This window comes from Coptis chinensis, chromosome 9, assembly GCF_015680905.1.
Source record: "Coptis chinensis isolate HL-2020 chromosome 9, ASM1568090v1, whole genome shotgun sequence".
Lineage (NCBI taxonomy): Eukaryota > Viridiplantae > Streptophyta > Magnoliopsida > Ranunculales > Ranunculaceae > Coptis > Coptis chinensis.
Genome location: NC_141464.1, coordinates 66,586,120 through 66,605,879, shown reverse-complemented (window position 1 = coordinate 66,605,879; position 19,760 = coordinate 66,586,120). Strand labels below are relative to the sequence as shown.

The 19,760-nt window shown below is 39.3% G+C and overlaps 1 protein-coding gene and 1 long non-coding RNA gene across 3 annotated transcripts; both read left to right on the top strand.

The window, feature by feature from the left end:
- Window positions 1-279: 279 nt before the first annotated feature.
- On the top strand, window positions 280-19,190 carry LOC147477477 (proline--tRNA ligase, cytoplasmic-like). Of its 2 annotated transcripts, none has more exons than XR_015207976.1 (3): window positions 280-357; window positions 18,604-18,702; window positions 18,787-19,186. XR_015207976.1 is itself a non-coding variant. In XM_086583079.1 (3 exons), exons 1-3 carry the CDS (start codon window positions 11,019-11,021, stop codon window positions 18,913-18,915), a joined length of 414 nt encoding a protein of 137 aa, XP_086439205.1. In that variant the 5' UTR covers window positions 10,580-11,018; the 3' UTR covers window positions 18,916-19,190. The 2 variants fall into 2 exon arrangements, 1 of the variants encoding a protein (XP_086439205.1); XM_086583079.1 differs by lacking the exon at window positions 280-357 and adding an exon at window positions 10,580-11,204 and having other exon boundaries at window positions 18,787-19,190.
- On the top strand, window positions 13,258-14,158 carry LOC147477478 (uncharacterized). Its single transcript, XR_015207977.1, has 2 exons — window positions 13,258-13,633; window positions 13,717-14,158. It is a non-coding gene; the product is annotated as an uncharacterized LOC147477478 (long non-coding RNA).
- Window positions 19,191-19,760: the final 570 nt, after the last annotated feature.

Here is a 19,760-nt window from a genome sequence, read left to right as displayed (position 1 = left end):
TCCCGTCATCTTTCCGATGCTGATAAATGGAGGCACCAGATAATGCGTGAAATTGGTTGGAAAGTCATTGATATTCAAAACGAGGAGTTGGGTGAGCATCGACTTCGCGACCTTAATGATGAGATTAATAAACTTATTAGAGAAGAAAGGGCATGGAGAGCGTCGGATTATCGACTTGGGTGGTCACAATTATACTAGGACTGATTTGGATGGGAATATTGTTCATGTTCCTAATCCTAGTGGTAGAGGTCCTGGGTATAGGTATTTTGGTGAGCAAATACACTAGTGACACTCTCATGGTAGAGCAGAGTGAGGCGAAGGCCATGCTTAATATTCAGCGATAGTTATTCAGTTGAGGTACTTGCCTGCACTCTAAAGAATATCTTTTTAATCATTTGTTTAGTTGTTTCATGCATTTTATTGCCTTCATCACTCATTAATGATCTTGTGGAACAAATTTTGCATTTCAAGAATTAAGAACTATCTTTGTCTATCTGTTGCATATTGTAATTGCGCTCATTTGTTGCATATGACTTATACCAAGTCCAAACAGATTAGCTTATACTGTTTCTACTTCTATTTGTTCTATAGAAATGAGTTGCTAAGACTACCACGATGGGGGTATCTGTTTCTTTTTCTAAGTTAAGTGTGCATGAGCGTTTTGTAAAAAGTTTGAATATTTTCTTGCAAATTTCTGGAACAAAACTAAATTAAGGTAGTCTGGAGTTCGGATTGAACATATCTTCTCTTTTTGACCTTTTTCCAGAAAACTATATGTTTTTGAGTTCATAATCTTTTCGACACTCACCATATGTTTGTATATTGTTAAAACGATGTGGTTCATCTTCGCATTGTCTGGGGCTTATAAATATATATCAAAGTATCAAACTGAAAACAGTTAAAAGTGTTATGCTCTGTATGTATCTAATGGTTGAACTGTTTTGGAAAGCACTATATCAGTAGATAATTGTACCATTGACGGAAAGCTGTAGGTTGTCTGTGCGACTCCATAGCTAAGAAGCGAGATCGAGTAAAACACCATTGTAAAAATGCACAATTTAGTAATTTACATTGTAAGAACACCACTTTACGTAACAGGATTACAATCGATTACTGAAACCTATGACATCCATAACTAAATAATAAAATCGGCGTGACTTCAAGGAGTGGACTATCTTTTCTTTCGATAAACCAAGGAGTGGATTATCATCAACTACACAACCTTCAATGACCTGCAAACCATGTAAGCATCGTATTAGAAAGTGAAGACGACAACTAAAAGGTCAAATAAGTTGATGTATTATAAAAGGGGATGGTTATATGAACTCCACTAAAATGAACTCCAAATGAACTCCACCACTTAACTCAATGAACTAGAAGCTGATTTTTGGTGGAGATGTTTTCTACACAATAGAGATCATCCTCACAAAAAATAAGCTCATTTGAAGATGTACAACCTCATAAAAAATCATTTAGAAAGTTATGAAATTATCCAACGGTCCAGATTTTTTTAATTTCGATACAATTTTTGACAAGGTTAGACATATTCAATTGAGCTGATTTTTGGTGGGGGTGTTCTCCATCATGAGATGTACACATCCACAAAAAATTAGTCCTCAGTTCATTTTGTAAGTTCATTTTTATGAGTGGAGTAACTTTGGAGTCGCTATAAGGTGGAGTTCATATAACCATCCCCTTGAAATGACACCAAGATATGTATTATTTAGGCTGCTTAAATTAGGAGGAATATGTACGTAATTTTACATCAAACTAACCATGTGATAACTGCAGCAACAAAGTTTCAACAACCACCCATCTTAATGGCCACCTTCAAATTAAGCACCAATCCATCATGTTTAACGTTCTATAAGACCTGCACCAATTAATAATATGCAACAAAATTTATCAATGCTCTTTCAAATTCTTTTGTCGTAGTTAGAAAGCTTGCACTATTTAGGCCCGCAACCATTGGGACTGACCAGTAACCATGCTAATATAAAGTGTTGCAAACAAAATAAGAAACAAATGCATCTACGAAATACTCATGTGTGTTATATCTCTATTACTAAAGTACTAGCATGTGTACTGTGCTACGCATCAGTTCGCCAAGTTGTAAAGAACTAAAATGAAAATTGTTAAAAAAACTAAAGATAAATAATTTTTTGTGAATCTCTCACTAAGAAAAGAGAAACAATTTTCTAAAAATGGGGAAGATATACAATTCCTATACATAAATTTTAGCTTTTAAATTAAGAAGACTATCCTAAAATTATTGAAGAAGGAAGTGGTTCAATTTTAATAGAGATCAGAGAGCCAATTGTAATTAATAAATAGGAGAGATGTAATTTAAATAAACATAGTAGGGAGGTAGTTCTAAAATCTTAAAATTGAGAGATTAGAAATACATTGTTCGGTTGAAAAGTGTGGTTCCTACAAACCCGGCTATCATATAGTGTAGAGATGTAGAATAAGAATAATTAGTTCAGTGATCATGCTAAATGCCTGGCCGATTTCTTTTGTAATCCATCCTTGCATATCCATGGAATCCATATCCTTCGAACCATATAAACAAAAACATCAAAAATATAAATGCAAATAAAGAACCTTATCAAGATCATTACTTATTGTTATGAACATATGAAAAATTCTTGGGTGAGCACTAACGTTAGAGTTAAACAAAAGCACAATGACCACATGCAGAATAGAACACATAAATTTACTTTGCCTCCATGGAGAAAGATGCATAAGAGAGCCCATTGCAGCTTTAACCCCACTGGACTTGTATGCTCATTACATATTGCAGGGAAAACCACCAGGAAATTAAAAAGTTTGTATTCTCTCACTTCAAAAGTAGCAATTTCAGCTAGTAAAGTTTTATAGAACTTAAGATGATCCTTGACAGAGAGTTGACCCGGCCCATCATATAACCATGACCAAGTACTGGAGAAAAACTGAAGATGTGGCTTGTTTCAAAAGTTACACTAAAATCCATCCAAGAATAACTCTAATTCACTTTTCATAAACCACCTGAAGAGATTAGACAATCAATTTTGACAATGCAACACCAATGTGTTCATCTTTCAGTCTTGAGCATTCTAGGGTTCGTACATAATATATATGCAAATGGGGCAATTTTACACAATCTTGCTTGCCTAGCTAATATGTTTGACAAAGATGTTCTACACATAACTTGCGATCTTTGTTACACAAATTGTGATGTAAATTTCATCAGAAAAAATATAAGAATGATTTCAATTGGAAGTTTGTTCATTGATACCATGAGATGTTCATTTTTCTTCATCTGAATCAAAACTTAAGGAAGAAGATGACGAACGGTTTTTTCTCTATCCCATTTTCTCTGTTTTTGTTTTCTAGGAAGGAATCCAGGTTAGCAAGTACATGTGTAAAGGGTCTACCTTGAGATGCAAAACAAAGTTCCTGAGCCATTGAATAATTCACCTGAGGGATAAGCTCCTCAGTCTAACCTTTCTAAATAACAACTCAAAATGGATTATGTTATTGTACTTTAGGTGGTTTTTTGAATGACTTAATGCAAGTTACATTGTAAATCGTGCACTCCTTTTTTTTTTTTTTTAATGAAGAAATTTATTTACTGAACCTGTTCAAGTGTTATATATATATATATATATATATATATATATATATATATATATATATATATATATATATATATATATATATATATATTTTTCTAGGAAGGAATCGAGGTTAGCAAGTACATGTGTAAAGGGTCTACCTTGAGATGCAAAACAAAGTTCCTGAGCCATTGAATAATTCACCTGAGGGATAAGCTCCTCAGTCTAACCTTTCTAAATAACAACTCAAAATGGATTATGTTATTGTACTTTAGGTGGTTTTTTGAATGACTTAATGCAAGTTACATTGTAAATCGTGCACTCCTTTTTTTTTAATGAAGAAATTTATTTATGAACTGTTCCAAGTGTTATATATATATATATATATTTTCCGATGAACTGCATATCATATATTAGATAGAAGTTTACAACCATATTGGAACAATGTTTGCCTCCACCACACATTTTGGCAGAGCAGGTTACATAGCCCTGATGCAATGCCCATCGAAAGCAATTTGGTGAGCATCACTATTAACGTTCCTACTAATCCAGTCAAAGCTAACCGATTCTAAATTACTACAGAGTCTAGTTACAGCAAAATGAATGGCTTTCAGACTCCACCTACATCCTCCACCATTATAGCACTGGATTATCTCTTCACAATCTCCTTGTATGGCAAAGTTGTCTCTGCCCAGATGGCACGCCAGCAGAACTGCCACTTCATTGGCCACCATCTCAGCTTCCTCAGGACTTGTTGCACAAAACTTCCTAGCAGCTGCTCCCACCATGTCACCAACATCATTCCATGCCATACACCCAGCATTCGCAGCTCCAGAGGACTTGTGAAAAGCAGCATCAAAGCGTATCAGAATACTATTGTTGGGTATAATTGGAAATAAAGTATTCAAAGTATTATTTGGAATAGGAAGGTTAATGGGATTAGGAGGAGCTTTTCTGAAAGCTTTGCAGCAACTTGATGTGCAGCTGAACACTTCCTAAGCAGCCTTGCTTTACTGGGAATCTTATGCTCAAACTTTGCCTCATTCCGAGCTTCCCAAATCTGATAGAGCAACACACAACAGTACACTCCAGCTTAATTGGTATTCTCCTCTCCACTCAGGCACCACAACATGAACTGGTCTACCCAGTCTCTGACAGTGTTATTCCTATCATTTTCCATGCGAATTCCAATGTCCGAGCCAAACCAAACACTCCTGATCCACTCACAGCCAAAGAAGAGATGTGTATCTGATTCTAAGGTACTCCAGCAGAAGGGACAAACAAAGTCCCCATGCATCTTTCTTTCCATGAGTAAGTCCCCCATGGGTAGTCCTCTTTTATAGACCTTCCATAGGAACATTTGGATGTTAGCTGGGAGACTTGACCTCCAAATGTTAGAGATGGTTCTTTGGCTAAAACTGGAAGACTGTCCCTCCCAACTTAATGAGGTTAGGAATTGATAGGCAGTTTTCACAGTAAATGTCCCTTTTTTGTGCCCAGACCAAACCATCTTATCCTTTTGAGCACCCATAGGCCTCACCACCACCTCTTGTATGTGCTTGCTGACAAGAGGTGGAAACAGCTGATTTAGCCTGTGCACATCCCACCCACTGCCACTGGACAGGAACAAGTTAGCCACATGAGCAAGCTTAAGATATGGGTGCTCAATTCCCAGATCTTGTAGGGTAATGGGTCGGCTACCTTTGCAGAGCCAGGGGTCTTGGAGAACAGAAGTGGTTAGCCCATTGCCAATGTTCCAAATGAGCCCCCCGGCCACTTATAAGGTTGAACACCTTATGCACTTCTTTCCAAAAGTAAGAAGTAGAACCAGGAGGTTTGAGTACATCCCCAATCCAATTTTTGTTGTAAATACTGGTAAAGACTTTAGTCCATAGAGACTCTAAGTCAGTAGCAACTTTCCAAGGCATCTTAGCAAGCATAGCAATATTTATATCCCTAACTTTGCGGAACCTTAAGCCTCCCACTTGTTTTGGTTTACACAACTGCCCCCACCCAATGGTGTGGACACTATTGGACTTAAGAGCCATTCCAGAAGAAATCCCTACAGGTTTTATCAATCTTGTCATAGGTAGATATAGGGAGGAGGTAGGTAGACATGACATATAAGGGGGTGGCCTAAGCCACAACTTGTATGAGGGTAGCTCTCCCACTGGGAGAGCACCTTAGCTATCCACCCCTTCACCTTGCCATGGATCCTATCCACAAGATAATCAAAGTCCTCCACTTTTTTCCTGTATAACATGATGGGTACACCCAGATACTTATCCTTAGGTTCAAATAACTTCATACCCCATAACTTTTTTTGTTTTATCTTAACTCTAAATCTAACATTTCTGCTGAAAAATATGCTGGATTTGTCATAATTAATCAACTGACCAGAGGCCTCACAGTACTCCTGCAAGATACTCTTAAGATGTCTACTATCTTTAGGAGTAGCTTTAGAAAAGATGATCAAGTCATCAGCATACAACAGATGAGAAATAGTAGGGGAGTTCCGTCTGATTTTTATGCCCTGGATCTCTCCCCTACTTTCAGCTTGTACAAGCAGCCTAGATAAGGCCTCAGACACCATAATGAAGAGGTATGGTGACAAGGGGTCCTCCTGCCTCAGGCCTCTTTCCGGAGTAATTTTCTTGAGGGGGGATCCATTTAACAGAACCTTGAAGGAAACAGTAGTAAGACATTACAAAACCAGATTCCTCCATGGAGCACTAAACCCCAGGTTTTTAAAAATATCATCAAGGAAAGACCACTCTACCTTATCATAGGCTTTAGCCATATCCATTTTAAGAGCCATCCACTCTTTTGTCTTAGATTTCATATGCTTCATGTTATGAAATGCTTCACAGGCCAGCCCAATGTTGTCCCCTATACTCCTCCCCTTAATAAAGGCTATTTGGAAAGGGGAAACAATCTTATTGATGTGACATTTCAGCCTATTAGCCATAATTTTAGCAATGATCTTATAACTGAAATTGCATAGGCTAATAGGCCTAAACTTGGCCATGTGATTAGGGTTGGACACTTTTGGAACCAATGCAATAAAAGTTTCATTGAAGCTAGGATTCAGACTACCAGATATGAAGAAATCTTGGACAAAAGTAATGATACTCTCTCCAATGATATCCCAGCAGTCATGATAGAAGATACCTTGGAAACCATCAGGCCCAGGGGCCTTAAGCTTCCCTATCTTCCTCACCACTTGCCAGATATCATCAATAGAGGGCACCGCAGTGAGCAGTTCATTCTCTCTATCAGTAATAACAGGCTTAAACAAGTCCAAAATATTATTATTTTCATCAGGGCAATCAGAGGTAAAAATGTGCTCAAAGTATTCATTAACAGCTTTCCCCACATTAGGTCTACCCACCTGCTAGTTACCCTCATTATCTTTAATGCTCTCAATCCTGTTTTTTCTCCTCCTATATATAGTAGACAGATGGAAGTATCTAGTATTCTTCCCTCCTTTCTTAATCCAGTGGTTGGTGGACTTTTGCTTCCAATAGGATTCCTCCTTCACATACCATTCTAACAAGGTGGCTTTGAGAGCCTTAACTTTGTTATGGTTCTCATTAGTAAAAGGCTTTGATAGAACATTTTCTAGCTTACGTTGATTCTTCCTAATATTCTGGAAAATGTTCCCAAAGACATTCTTATTCCAGAACTTGAGGTTATCTTTTGTGGCATGCATCTTATTACTAACATTTTCATCAGGCATATCATGCATCACAGACTTCCAAGCTTCATCAATACAGGGTTTACAAAATAGATCGGATAACCACATACTAAAGAATCCAAAAGGTTTGAGGCATCTGTCTTCAGGGTTAGTGAGAGAAATATGCAGAGCCAGGTGGTTAGAGGAAGCATTGGCAACAGTTCTCACATGGGCATTAGGGAAACAAGTCAGCCATTGGGGGGTAGCCATAGCCCGGTTAAGTCTTTCCAGAACATGAGCTCCAGGGTTTCTATGATTGTTCCAGGTGAATTTGGGCCCCTTGAAACCCAAATCCACCAACCCCAGATCAATGATGAGATTGTTGAACTCCAACATGTACTTAGTCAGACTTTGCTACGCCCCCACTTTTTTCACTTTCGGACAAGAAATAACATTAAAGTCTCCAAACAGGCACCAAGGCCCTGGCACAAGGGGAGCTATGTCCCTCAACTCATCCCAAACCCTACTTCTTCTACAAGGTACAGGGTCACCATAAACAAAAGAAAAGTAAAACACAACTTTATTATGGTAATTTGAAATTTTACCTGTTATCTGGTTCATGGTAGCTCCTAGAACTTCCAGGTCCACACCATCTTTCCACATGATCGCTAGCCCACCACTCAGCCCATCAGCTGGTACACAGAAACATCCTCCCATTTTAAGCATCTTCCTTACCATTTCTACCCGTTTCACATCTACCTTTGTTTTAGACAAACACAAAATATCAAAGCCCAGCTCCCCCATTTGGTCCTTTATATGCTGAATCGCTGTGGTGGAACCAATACCCCGGCAATTCCAGGCGTAGATCGTCATTGGGGTGAAGGCGATCTGTTGGGACAGTCACCGCGAACCCTTGTGAAGCTTCTGCATACTGAGCCTTTCCTTTGGTAGTGCTGGCCGAACCATTTGACCAAGCCATATCCATATTCTTCTTCTCCACTGACCGAGCATAATGTTCCTAGATACTCTCATCATCACTGTCTTCTGGAGGTGGTGCTGGACCAAACCCCTGCCCTTGGTACTGCTTTCCTCCAGCCCGATCATTCCTTATTGCTAAATCATCTACTACCAAAGGCATTGGCTGTGAGACCGTCTCATCTGAGTCATAGTCCATCCCTTCACCCTTGTATGGGATCATTCTTGTTTCCCTACCTCCTTCTGTCCCAGTTGACTCACTGGAAATTGAAATTATGTTTGCATTCCTTGGGATGAGGGTTCCTCCTTTGCCTTTCCTCCTCATTTCTTCTGCATCAAGCTTAGCCTTTTTTTATCTGTTAACCGCATTCCTCACTCCCCTCCCTAGCATCTCCTCTTGCTTCTGTGATTTATCCGCCATGTTCATACACAGATGAAGAACTTTTCTTTTATTATTTTGATCTGGGCTGGAATGATATACCCCTAGTTCTTGTGGATATGGGTTAGATATGCCGATAGCTCTCTGGTTGTGTTTCCTAGCTAGCCTGGGGTTTCTAACTGCCAGCTGCTTGTACACCTTACCGTCTTTTCTAACCAGCCTGGTATGTTGAAATTTGGTGGCGTGGTCAAAGGAATCATTTCCCAATCTTGAACTCTCCCATCTGCCCTAGATAGGCTTAGCTTAGTTTGGCTTTCCAAGACTCTCCCATAGATCTGGTTAGGTGTCGGAGTGAGGTGGTCTTTGTCTGGGGATTCCAGCTCTTGTAACCTAAACTCTGAGGGTGTGGGCTCTAAGACCCGGTCCATCTCAAAGTCAGCCCTATAGAGGGTACCATCTTGACCTACCTGGGCTTGGGCCTGACCTGAACTTCCCTCTCCAGAGCAAGAACCAGACAACTCTGAGACCCGATCCATCTCAAAGTCTGACCCATTATGACCTACAACCTGAACCTCCTGGGCTTGGGCCCGAACTAAACCGCCTCCTTGAGAACAAGATCCAGTCCCCGAAATCCAAGCTGAGTCCAAAGTGGTTGGGCTGAGCCCACATTGCTCTTTGTGCAGCTCTCTATGTTGTGGCCCATTGGGCTCAGGGGTACCGAACTTCTCATCCATCTCCATGTGCCCCTCTATGCTTCTAGCCATTGTGGAGTAAGATGGCCCCCCTGAATGTGTCTCAGAAGCAGTGGTCACAACGGCTCTATTCCTACTCAAATTTGGAGCCATGTTTGCTTTGTCCTTCTCTGTTCGTCCATGTGTCCCCGGTGATCTCCCATGGCTTGAAAATCTAGCTAGTTTCGGAGTTGGGATCTCATTATACTGAGGATGCCTTGGCTGCCCAGAGATAGTCACAATATGTTTCTCTGTGCATGCTATCCCATGGAAGAACTTGTTTGCCTTTAGCATATCACATCCTTACCCGATCCTCCACATTTGACCAGATCATACCGATGCTGAGCTCTCATCTTGCACTCATGGTAGAAGAGTTCTAACTTCTCGTATTTAAACTTGACATGGCAAGCTGTGCCTGTTTCAAGCATAACTGTTAAATCCTTAGTAAGTCGCTCCTTGATATCCAACAAGACTCGGACCCTAGCCACCAGTTGGTTGAACTCAAGAGGACAGGACGTATCTTCTTCAGAGACTATCCCCAGTTCCTTTCCAATTATTCTGACATTCTCTTTATTTATGCGCTCCCTTGGTAATCCCCATATTTGTACCCAGTAATGCACCTTATCAAAGTTGTATTCTTCCAGGCTTTGCGTGCTAATCCACTGCAAGATAGACAAGATGTGTCCATGAATGATCCATGGACCATTCCGGAGGACATGGCTGATTTCCTCATCCTTCTCAAAGGTAAGCTTGACATGTTCTCTGGTTAGGAGTTCCATGGTGATTTGCCCTCTTGTTTGCCATATACGATGGAGTTCTGTCCCCATATCAGTTAGATTGATTGGATTGCCACCATACCACTTCCCTATCACCATGAGCTGTACATTCCCATGGTCGTCTGTATTCACCCTTTCTAATCTCACTTGTTTTTGTGTGTAAACAAACTCTTCATTTTTTGCTGTAGCAGCTCCACTTTTGTTTCTGTATCTGAGCTAGATGATTCCCCCAGGGGGGGGATCTAGCTGTGTAAAATGGCCATAAGACAGACCACAGGCTAGGACTAGATCATGCTTAGAGAGGGTTGATATGAGAGGAAGGGCGGGGTGGGTTTGGAGGGAGACGAGGTACCAAGAGAGAGTTAGTTAGGTTGGAGACTTATGAGGAGAGGGCAAGAAAAGAAAAATGGCTGTTGTTGTCCGCAGGAGAGGCTCTCTATGCCAGACTTCATCTCTGTTTACGGAATGAAGTACCTCTAGCTAGAATTAGAAAGTACTCCAAGTGATGTATGCGCTTGTAAGTGTGTTCATATTATATGAAGTTCATGATTAATGTCATACATGTTCACTATTTGGATATTATACATGTTCACTGCCGCCTTAGATATTATCCATGTTCACTGTTTGGATATTATACTTGGATGGATATTAAGCACCCATCCAAGTTATTGTGGTTCCTTTGCTTCGCAAAGATGCTGATACGTACATTTTTGCTGCTTGCTCTGCCACTGTGGAAACATTTAGCAAAGCCGGTCACCGTGCTGAGGTAGATTTAAGAGTTAATTCAGCTGGCTGGAAGTTTTCTTATTGGGAAATGAATGGTGTTAATTTGAGGATTGAGATTGGAGCAAAACGCATATTGTCCGTCGTGACAATTAAAAAAAAATGGATATTTTGATGTCCAATTTGGTGGAGAACTTTAGCAATATTTTGGACAAAATTCAGCAAAGCCTTTTTAATGTTGCAAAAGAAAAGAGAGATGCTTGCATACAGGTTGCAAAGACATGGGAAGAGTTCACAGCAATGCTTAACAAGGGAAAAATTATCCTTGCCCCTTGGTGTGACGAGAAGGTATAAGAGCATTTGCAATGCAGGTGATAGTTTTCCCCCCCTCTATCACCGCCACCTCCTCACTTTTCACCCCCCTTTTCACCAACCCGGTGATAAACAAGGTGAAGCTGTGCAATGCAAAGGTGATAAAAAACATCTCGGACGGGATGTTAGATTTCGTCTGGAGTTTTTTGATACGAGACGGAATGTAACATCCCATCTGATATTTTATAACGAGACGGAATGTAACATCCCGTCTCATGGCTCAATACCAACAGACGCGAACATGCTCCATTTTCACTTCCTTTCCAGCCAAAATTCCAATTTTGAAGCCTCCATTAACAACCTTTTCATACAAAATTCCATTGATAATGACTTCTCAACCCCCCAATCCATCCCCACCAACCTCACCACATGAAGAGCATTCCCGATGGTTTGGAAAGGTTAAAATTTCCAAAAAAAAGGGGCAAAAAGGATCGTCGTCGAGAACGCGTAATGTGGGCGAGGAGGACGAAATTGAACTTGGGTTCAATTTTCCACCGCGTTGTGAAATCGAGGAACACCCACCATTAGCAAGTACATCGGTCCGACACGTAGCAAATCGAGTGGCGGAGTCTCAAGTAAGTTTTTGATTTTTTTTTATGTTAATTATTATTATTTATGTTAGTTTATATCAAGTTTGTTGTTGTGTAATTAGTTTGAATTTGTCGCATTGTTTTAAAAAAAAATACTTGTAATTATATCGTATTGCATGCGTGTTTGTTGAATGTAGGAAGTACACTTATGGAAAGTGCGTTGTGCACTTTCAAATGTTGTGTCGTGGTGGCATTGTATGAAATAAAAAACGGATCCTAATTTTGTCACGGTTACCGACATTATATCCGCCACACCATTTGGGAGCTTTTTGAATTCTAATTTGGGACAAAATGATCAGGCATTGTTGTTTGGGATAGTTGAGCGGTGGTGGCAAACTACCCACACATTCCATTTCCCATGGGGTGAGCTTGGGATTACCCCTCTTGATTTCACAATGCTCACGGGTATCCCAATTGGTTATGGAGATGCCGTTCCTTTTGATGAAACTTTAGAGGTTTTTACTACGGCGATGAGTTTCTTTGAAGGTTTTGATTTGGTTGAAGATGATGAGCAAGATGAGTTTTTGAGATTATCGGCTGAGCAGTTTAAGGGAGGAGCTATAAATATGAGTTGGTTTACTTCGAGATATTTGAATAGACTCAAGGAGAAGCCGAAAGACTATCATATTGGTGAGGAGTCGATCCACGAGTATGTACGTGCCTTCCTCTTCTACTTTGTTGGTGCGGTATTATTTGGATATGTTGATAGTTATTTACGTATCGGGTGGATGGCCAGCTGTCTCGGGGGCAGTAGAGAGGATGTGGGATTATGACTGGGTCAATCCATCTTGGCATACCTTTACGGCCGGCTAGACCTAGCGGTTGAGGCGAAAAGCCGCTAAAAGGCAATTTGTCGCGGCTTTGTTTGGATTATACCGGTAAGTCTTATTTATTAAGTTATTGTTTCATTTCATTTATTTATCTAATTATTAATGTTGACATGTTTATATATATATTGATATTGTATTTTATCTATTGATGGCGATATTGTGGTATGAATATTTTCGTGTGATGCATCCCGTGTTGAAGAGGTTGGAAGAGGATGAGACTCATGACCTGATTCCACGTATTCAAGCATGGGGGCTTCATCGTAAGGCGGGGGGGTATGGGGACCTATCGCGATAATATTCATAACACTCGTCCGCCAGATTGAGCTTTTAGGAGCTACCCGAATTGAGTGGCAACCCCGGCCAAGTCCTTCATCTTTCGGACCCTTTATGGATATTCCGGATGTTCCAGAGAACACCGAAAATACCGTGAACTATCATATATATGTCATAGAGCAAGGTTTCTTTCTTAGCGCTTAATGATACTTATAGGGTTAGTCAACGCATGGTACCTTGGGGACGATGTTGGCGGCAAGTATCCGGAGATTGTTATACCTTACCCACCACCTATAGATATGATGACCTCGATATTCTTCCCCTTGCTCTTTTCACACTATAGAGCAAACCCAAATGAGTGGCCAGACGCATCAGCTTTCAGTTTTACGGGCGACTATGACTTATATTGGAAGAGGGTTGGTCGAGGTCTCTTGCTAGGTGCATTATACCGGGGCACCAATTTTGAAGGGGTTACTTCTGGAGCATTGAGGCCCGACATTCATTTCCCAGGAGGAGTGGAGTTGCCACAGTCACAGCCCAGGGTGTTTCATGATATTCAGATGCAGAAAGAACTCCACAGATATTTGATGATGATGACCTTTGGCACTGGAGCATGATTACTTCTCAGGGGCAAGATATGAGAATACCTATTCCACCAGTAGATGCCGCAGTGGTAGCAGATTTGTCAGTACAGTTCGAGCAGTTAGCCGAGGTTAGTATGATTTGAATTTATTCATGATTTCTTATTATTAGTATTCACTATAACCCCTAACATGCATTTGTTTTGTTAAATAGGATGAAGTAAGGTTGGAGCTCCTTAACTACAGCTCTCTCAGTTATGCCATGCGTGAGTCCTTCATGGAGTCCTCTCGTCGCAGTTTTGAGTACTTACAAGAAGAGCGTAATCGAACTTTGCAGCTTCAGAGACGTGTGCAAGAGTTGGAGAATGCTGGAAGTGGAGTACCTCAAGCTCAACCTCAACCAGAGAGGCGACAACGATGTAGGGGGGAGAGCTCTTCGACCGAGCCTTCTCGTAGGGGGAGGAGGTCTTAGTAGATATTTTTTTGTAGTTTGTAATAACTGTGCGCCATTACTTGTCTTATGGCGTTTGGGATTGTTGTTTGTAATGAATTTTTGATTAGCAGGTTTTTCTTTGATGAGTTTTGGATATGAATATGTCATTAAACAAAGGAGGTTATGTCCAATTTTTTTTAGAAATTATAAGTTAGTTTTTTTACTGAGTTTCTGTGTTAGACTTGGGTGTTGTTCATTATTGTTGTTTGTCTTATTTATTATTTTCAAAGTATATTAGCAGGTTTTGGATATGAATATGTCAATAAAACAAATGAGGTTATGGCCAAAAAAAATTAAAATTTTATAAGTTCGTATGTTTCCAAAAATGGAACATTCGTTTCACTCGTTTCACTCATTTCACATTCGTTTCACTCATTTCCTGTATTTGTTGAAACAGAAAATTTTGAGTTTGGAATATCACTCATTTTTGCAGGTGGTTTGGTTCTGACAGGTTCTGACAGGAATAGTGTATGGGGATACCGAGACGGAATGTAACATCCCGTCTGGGTATTTTACACCGAGATGGAATGTAACATCCCGTCTGGTTTTTAAGTCCTTCCCACTGCATGTTTTACTATTCCAAACAATGGAATTATTGATGGGGATGGTGGCCCATTGGAATTATTGAGGGTACATTTGGATAGACATTTGGATACAATGTGTTGTCACTTGGAGAGTGAACAAAAATCTAATAAAATGTGTTGTCAATTGGTAAGTGGACCAAAATCGAAGTATCACATGTGACCTTATCATATGTGACCTTACCTTTCATATTTCGTTTTACTCTTCTTTCTTTTAGATCAAACAAACAACACAACCATCTTCTTCCCCACAACCAAGCTAAAAATAGGAAAAATGTCTAGAGAAGAAAGAATTGCATATAACCAAAGGTTATGGGGAGGATCTAGTAGTAATAGTTAGCCTTACGGTTTCACCGGTCGCCTTACGGTACTTCACGAAGATGACTACATGGAAAGAGTAAGAGATGAGCATAATGATATGATGAGGCGAAGGAGGAGGAGGAGGTTGCAGTTATTATCCATTGCTGGGGCATTAATGACTCAAGCAGCCATTGAAATTGAAGATGTGGATACAGACAAACGTGGTGGATCTGTGAAGGGCAGAGAGTACACGTTTAGAGATGGTGGTGATTTCAGTAAACAAAAGATAATGAGGGATTACTTCACAACACCTTGTAGGTGGCCTCCTCATAAGTTTAGACGAAGGTACGGGATGACAAGAGAACTTTTATGTATATGTTGCATATTGTTGCATCATTCGACGATTACTTTAAAGACAAGGTGGATGGATTGGATTACGGCAAGCAATTTAAGGTTACAAAAGGACTAGCCGCGGTTGCACAATTAGCAACCGGTTGTTCTTCCGATTCAACGGATGAGTATTTACAAATTGGAGATTCCACAAAAATGTATCTATGAAGCGTTGGTGCAAGGCAATTATCACGGCGTTTGAGGAAGAGTACTTGAGACGACCAAGTGAAGCGCATTAATTTGCTAGGATATTAGCTGAAAATGCGGCAAGGGTTTTCGGGAATGCTTGGATCAATCGATTGTATGCACCTGGTGTGGAAGAATTGCCCAAGTGGATGGGCTTGGAACATATGTAGGATACAAGAAGGAACCAACTTTGATACTTGAAGCCGTTGCGGACAAACATTGTTGGATCGGCATTGCTTCTTCTGCCTACCAGGTTTGCATAATGACATTAACGTGCTTCATCGTTCTCATGTTTTGAATCATTAGAGCAAGGTGAGGCTCCTGCTGTTGCATTTAATGTGAATGGTAATGACTATGATATGGGATATTATCTTGTTGATGGTATTTACCCAAAATGGGGCATATTTGTTCAAGCCATTCGTTATCCAAGAAATAAGCATGAAAAAGATCTTTACTCAACGTCAAGAAGCTGCAAGAAAGGATGTTGAAAGGGCGTTTGGAGTTTTGCGGGCACGATGACATATTGTTAAGGCTTCTACTGCGGCGTTGTCATAGTGTTGTTGTTCTTGGAGATATAATGAAGGCATGTATTATAATGCATAATATAATTGTTGAGAATGAACGTGAAAGTGGAGTTTAGAATTGGAAAGGTCGAGGAAAGAAACAATACCTGCTCTTTCGGGAAGATGATGGTTTTCATTTTGTCTATCGATGATTGAAGCAAGAAATAAGATCGAAAATGAAGTTACACATACTAATCTTCAAAAGGACTTAGTTGAACATGTTTTTAATTGGGTGGCATTGAAGAAACAAAGCAGATCCGGTACCAATTTATGATCCAAATTGGTTGGATCCGGATGAGGGAGAAGGAGGCTAAAAATTAAAATGGAAATGAAAATGTATTTCCTATGTATTTTCTAACTAACTATTAAGTTCCAACTATGTATTTCCTAATGTATTTCCAATGTATTTTTAATGAGTTGTGTTTTAATGAACTATATTACAATGTATTTTAATTTTATTGGTAATTGTATTTCTATGAAAATAATTATATTGACCGAGAACATACATAGTGCATTAATTAAAAAAAAACAGTTAGATAAAAATACATAGTTCATTAATTAAAAATACAATGAAATTAAAATACATAGTGCATTAATTAAAAAGACAATGAAATTAAAATACATAGTGCATTAATTAAAATACATAGTGCTTTAATTAAAATAAAATACTAGATAATTAAAATACATAAGCTTAGTTAGAGCTAGAACCACCTCTAGCCCTTCCCCAGTCAGCACGTATTTCAGCTTGTTGTTGCTCAATTATAAAAGCGATATCGGGATGGAGGACACTTGTATCGGTCGCTAAAATCTTAGCTTCATATTGCATCTTTTGAAGCCGATTTTTTTCCAATTGAACCTGATTTTTTTCTGCTTGAATCCGATTTTTTTCTTCTCTTGCCATCACAGTTCTTTGACCATATGCAAGTTCCTTTCCCTAAGTTCTAAGCATTTTTGTGTTTCATTTGCATCCTGTGAAAATGTATCCTCTAAACGTGTAAAGTAACCCTCCAACATACCAATTGATTTTTCTTGGTTCCTTTTGGACTTGGCTTTCTTCGATCCAAGAGGACGCTCCATTTCTTTTGGGCGACTCTATTTCTTGAGAACCCTCCAATTCAACTCCACCAACACTTGGTGAATTAGAAGTTGAATCTTCACCATCATTTTTGCGACCTTTTCCTTTGTGGGCGGCTTGACCTTGCCTAAAAACGTTACTCCACTTTGGATTATCCTTGAGTATAACGTAACAATGATCAAGTGAAAAACCCGATTTTTCTTGTAGTTGGTACGTCATCCTTGCCTCGGACAATTAAAAAAAATGGTGGTAATTAGACTAAAATAATCACTAGGACTAAGATAATTAAACTGCAATAATAATTAGACAAGATAATAATTAGACTAAGACTAAAATGGAAATAATAAATACACTAAGATAATTAGGCGAAGACGGAAATAATTAGACTAAGACTAAGATAATCAATAAATTACAAATTGACAACGTTGTAATTACCCGGCTTTGTATTGTTGTACCACTTGCATGTCGAGCCTCCACCGCATTCACAATTGCAACAAATTTGTTCATCATTTTTGAAATATATTTCCACCTACCGCTAATTGAATCGGAGACCTATCCGACCCACGGCTTGATTGAACTCGTTTGTTACACGATTCCAAAATCCTTTTGCATTTTGGAAAGCACCAACAATGGAGTCTTCACTAATTTTTATCCAAGCAAGACATAGAGCTTGATCATCGGACATGCTAAAGTGAGCTCTCGCTTTTGCTTGAGTGCTATCACTTGCTTGAGATGCTTGAGTTGATGCCATTTGATATTTGGTTTTTAAGAACCGATTTTAAAGAAGAAGAAATATGATATATGATTGTTGGAAGTGTGAGTTGAAATGAAACAAATGTTGTATATATACTAAAGTTTTTTATTTTGACCGTTTTTTGACCGTTCTGACTTTTTGACCGTTGGTACACTAGCCGTTAGGACTCCGGACGAGATGTTGGATTCCGTCTGGTGAGTTTTGTAATCCAGACGAAATCCAACATCCCGTCCGAAGTTAACAAGTCAGTGATAAACTCGGTGGAAGGTTTCACTTTGTTTTGAACTCGGGAAAACTATCACCGAGTTTATCACCCAGCATTGCACAACACTTTTGGAGGAAAGTAGGTGATAGTTATCACTTCCCCCCCTCTATCACCTGCATTGCAAATGCTCTAATAGAATTTTTATTGTTGTCTTTATAGATTTGACTAATTCCTGATGCTGGTACTTAACAGTTTAAACTAATTCCTGGTGTTTTTACTTTCAGTGATTTATTCTCGTCCGTTTTGTGACTATTGATGCCTTTGTGTGAAATTTGTTGTGTTATTTCTGTCTTTATTTTTGTGTTTAATTGTTGCGTGTTGCAAATTCTCGAGCCATCAATAGCTAGATGGAACCCACAAGAATTTGGTGATCTTGGCGTTCATACTAGATTTTTGTAGATAAGAAAAGAACAATTATATAGAGATCTTGATTCCTAAAACTAAATTACTCTGCAGTGCAAATTTGACCTCATACTGATCTGATTTTACACCAGGAAGTTGAGTTGGATGCGAAAAAGCGGACGGAGGGTGAGAGTGGAACAATCAAGACTCTTTGCACCTTTTCGAGGAAGATCAACTTAAAATGCCGAAAGGTATCCTTTCTGCATTATATTCGGATGTAGTAGCACACATTGACTATTCTGTCCTCACATTTCACACTTGCAAATCATTGGCAGGAACAGTATGCTTTGCCTCAGGAAAGCCTGCAAAGAAGTGGACTTATTGGCGTAGGTGCTTTTAACTGCTGCAGGCATTCACCAAGGAAGCATACCCTTCCCATACGGTCTTATTCTTTCGTGAACTAGATATCCCACTGAGCGTTGCTTATAATCTTTCCTGGAGAATTTTTCTTAAGAAGTACTGGAATTAGGGTGTTTTGACTTTTTAGCTTAAATAGACATGCAAAGTACATTGTTTTGGCCAATCAATAGAAAGGAAAAAAGTCAAATGTAGATTGGATATTTATACTTGTGGGGCGGATGATGATGAACTCTGCTTGTTAGCACTGTACTCACGGATCATCCTTTGTGCCGTACCAAAATCGTTCTGGTTTGGCAATTCAACAGGTTTAGGCACTCTTTTTCATATTTTCTCACCCATACAATTGAAGCTTGTCATTCTATTTATACTACATATATGAACTACTGGCGAAGTGGTGAGTAGCGACTGCATATTTTAGAACCCGCAAAAGAGGTAACATAGCACAAAATGGGGAACTGTATTAGACATGAATCGTGGCTCATGTGATATCTAGAAGCATGCTGCAAAGGATAACTTGCACTGTTGCACAGCCGTATAAATCTCTTAGGATATAAGAGAATTTTGAGTTCTTCAACTGAAGTTAACGCCTAAATCACAATGAACTGAATGAAGTGTAATGGGAAGAGTTGCTTCAGAAACTCTACGACATACAAATGACACAAGGCTTATTGGTAGATTAAACTGCGTTAGTTACCAAGTACCAAATCCCAAATATATCAATAGTGAAGTGAAGTTGGTGAAACCAAGACCATAAAATATTGAAGGAACTCGGACAATAAAATTTCATTGGATATTATTATCCCCAAATCCACCCTAAACGAAACTTCACAGTCGTGAATTCGTTCGTAACATGGGTACAATTATACAAATCGGATGTATTATGTTAGGG

Excerpts from the sequence above, each read along its gene's own strand:
- LOC147477477 (XM_086583079.1), top strand. The coding sequence starts at position 11,019 with ATGGATATTTTGATGTCCAATTTGGTGGAGAACTTTAGCAATATTTTG. Across the intron at positions 11,205-18,603 it reads CCCCTTGGTGTGACGAGAAG|GAAGTTGAGTTGGATGCGAA; the intron begins GTATAAGAGCAT and ends ATTTTACACCAG. Across the intron at positions 18,703-18,786 it reads TCAACTTAAAATGCCGAAAG|GAACAGTATGCTTTGCCTCA; the intron begins GTATCCTTTCTG and ends AATCATTGGCAG.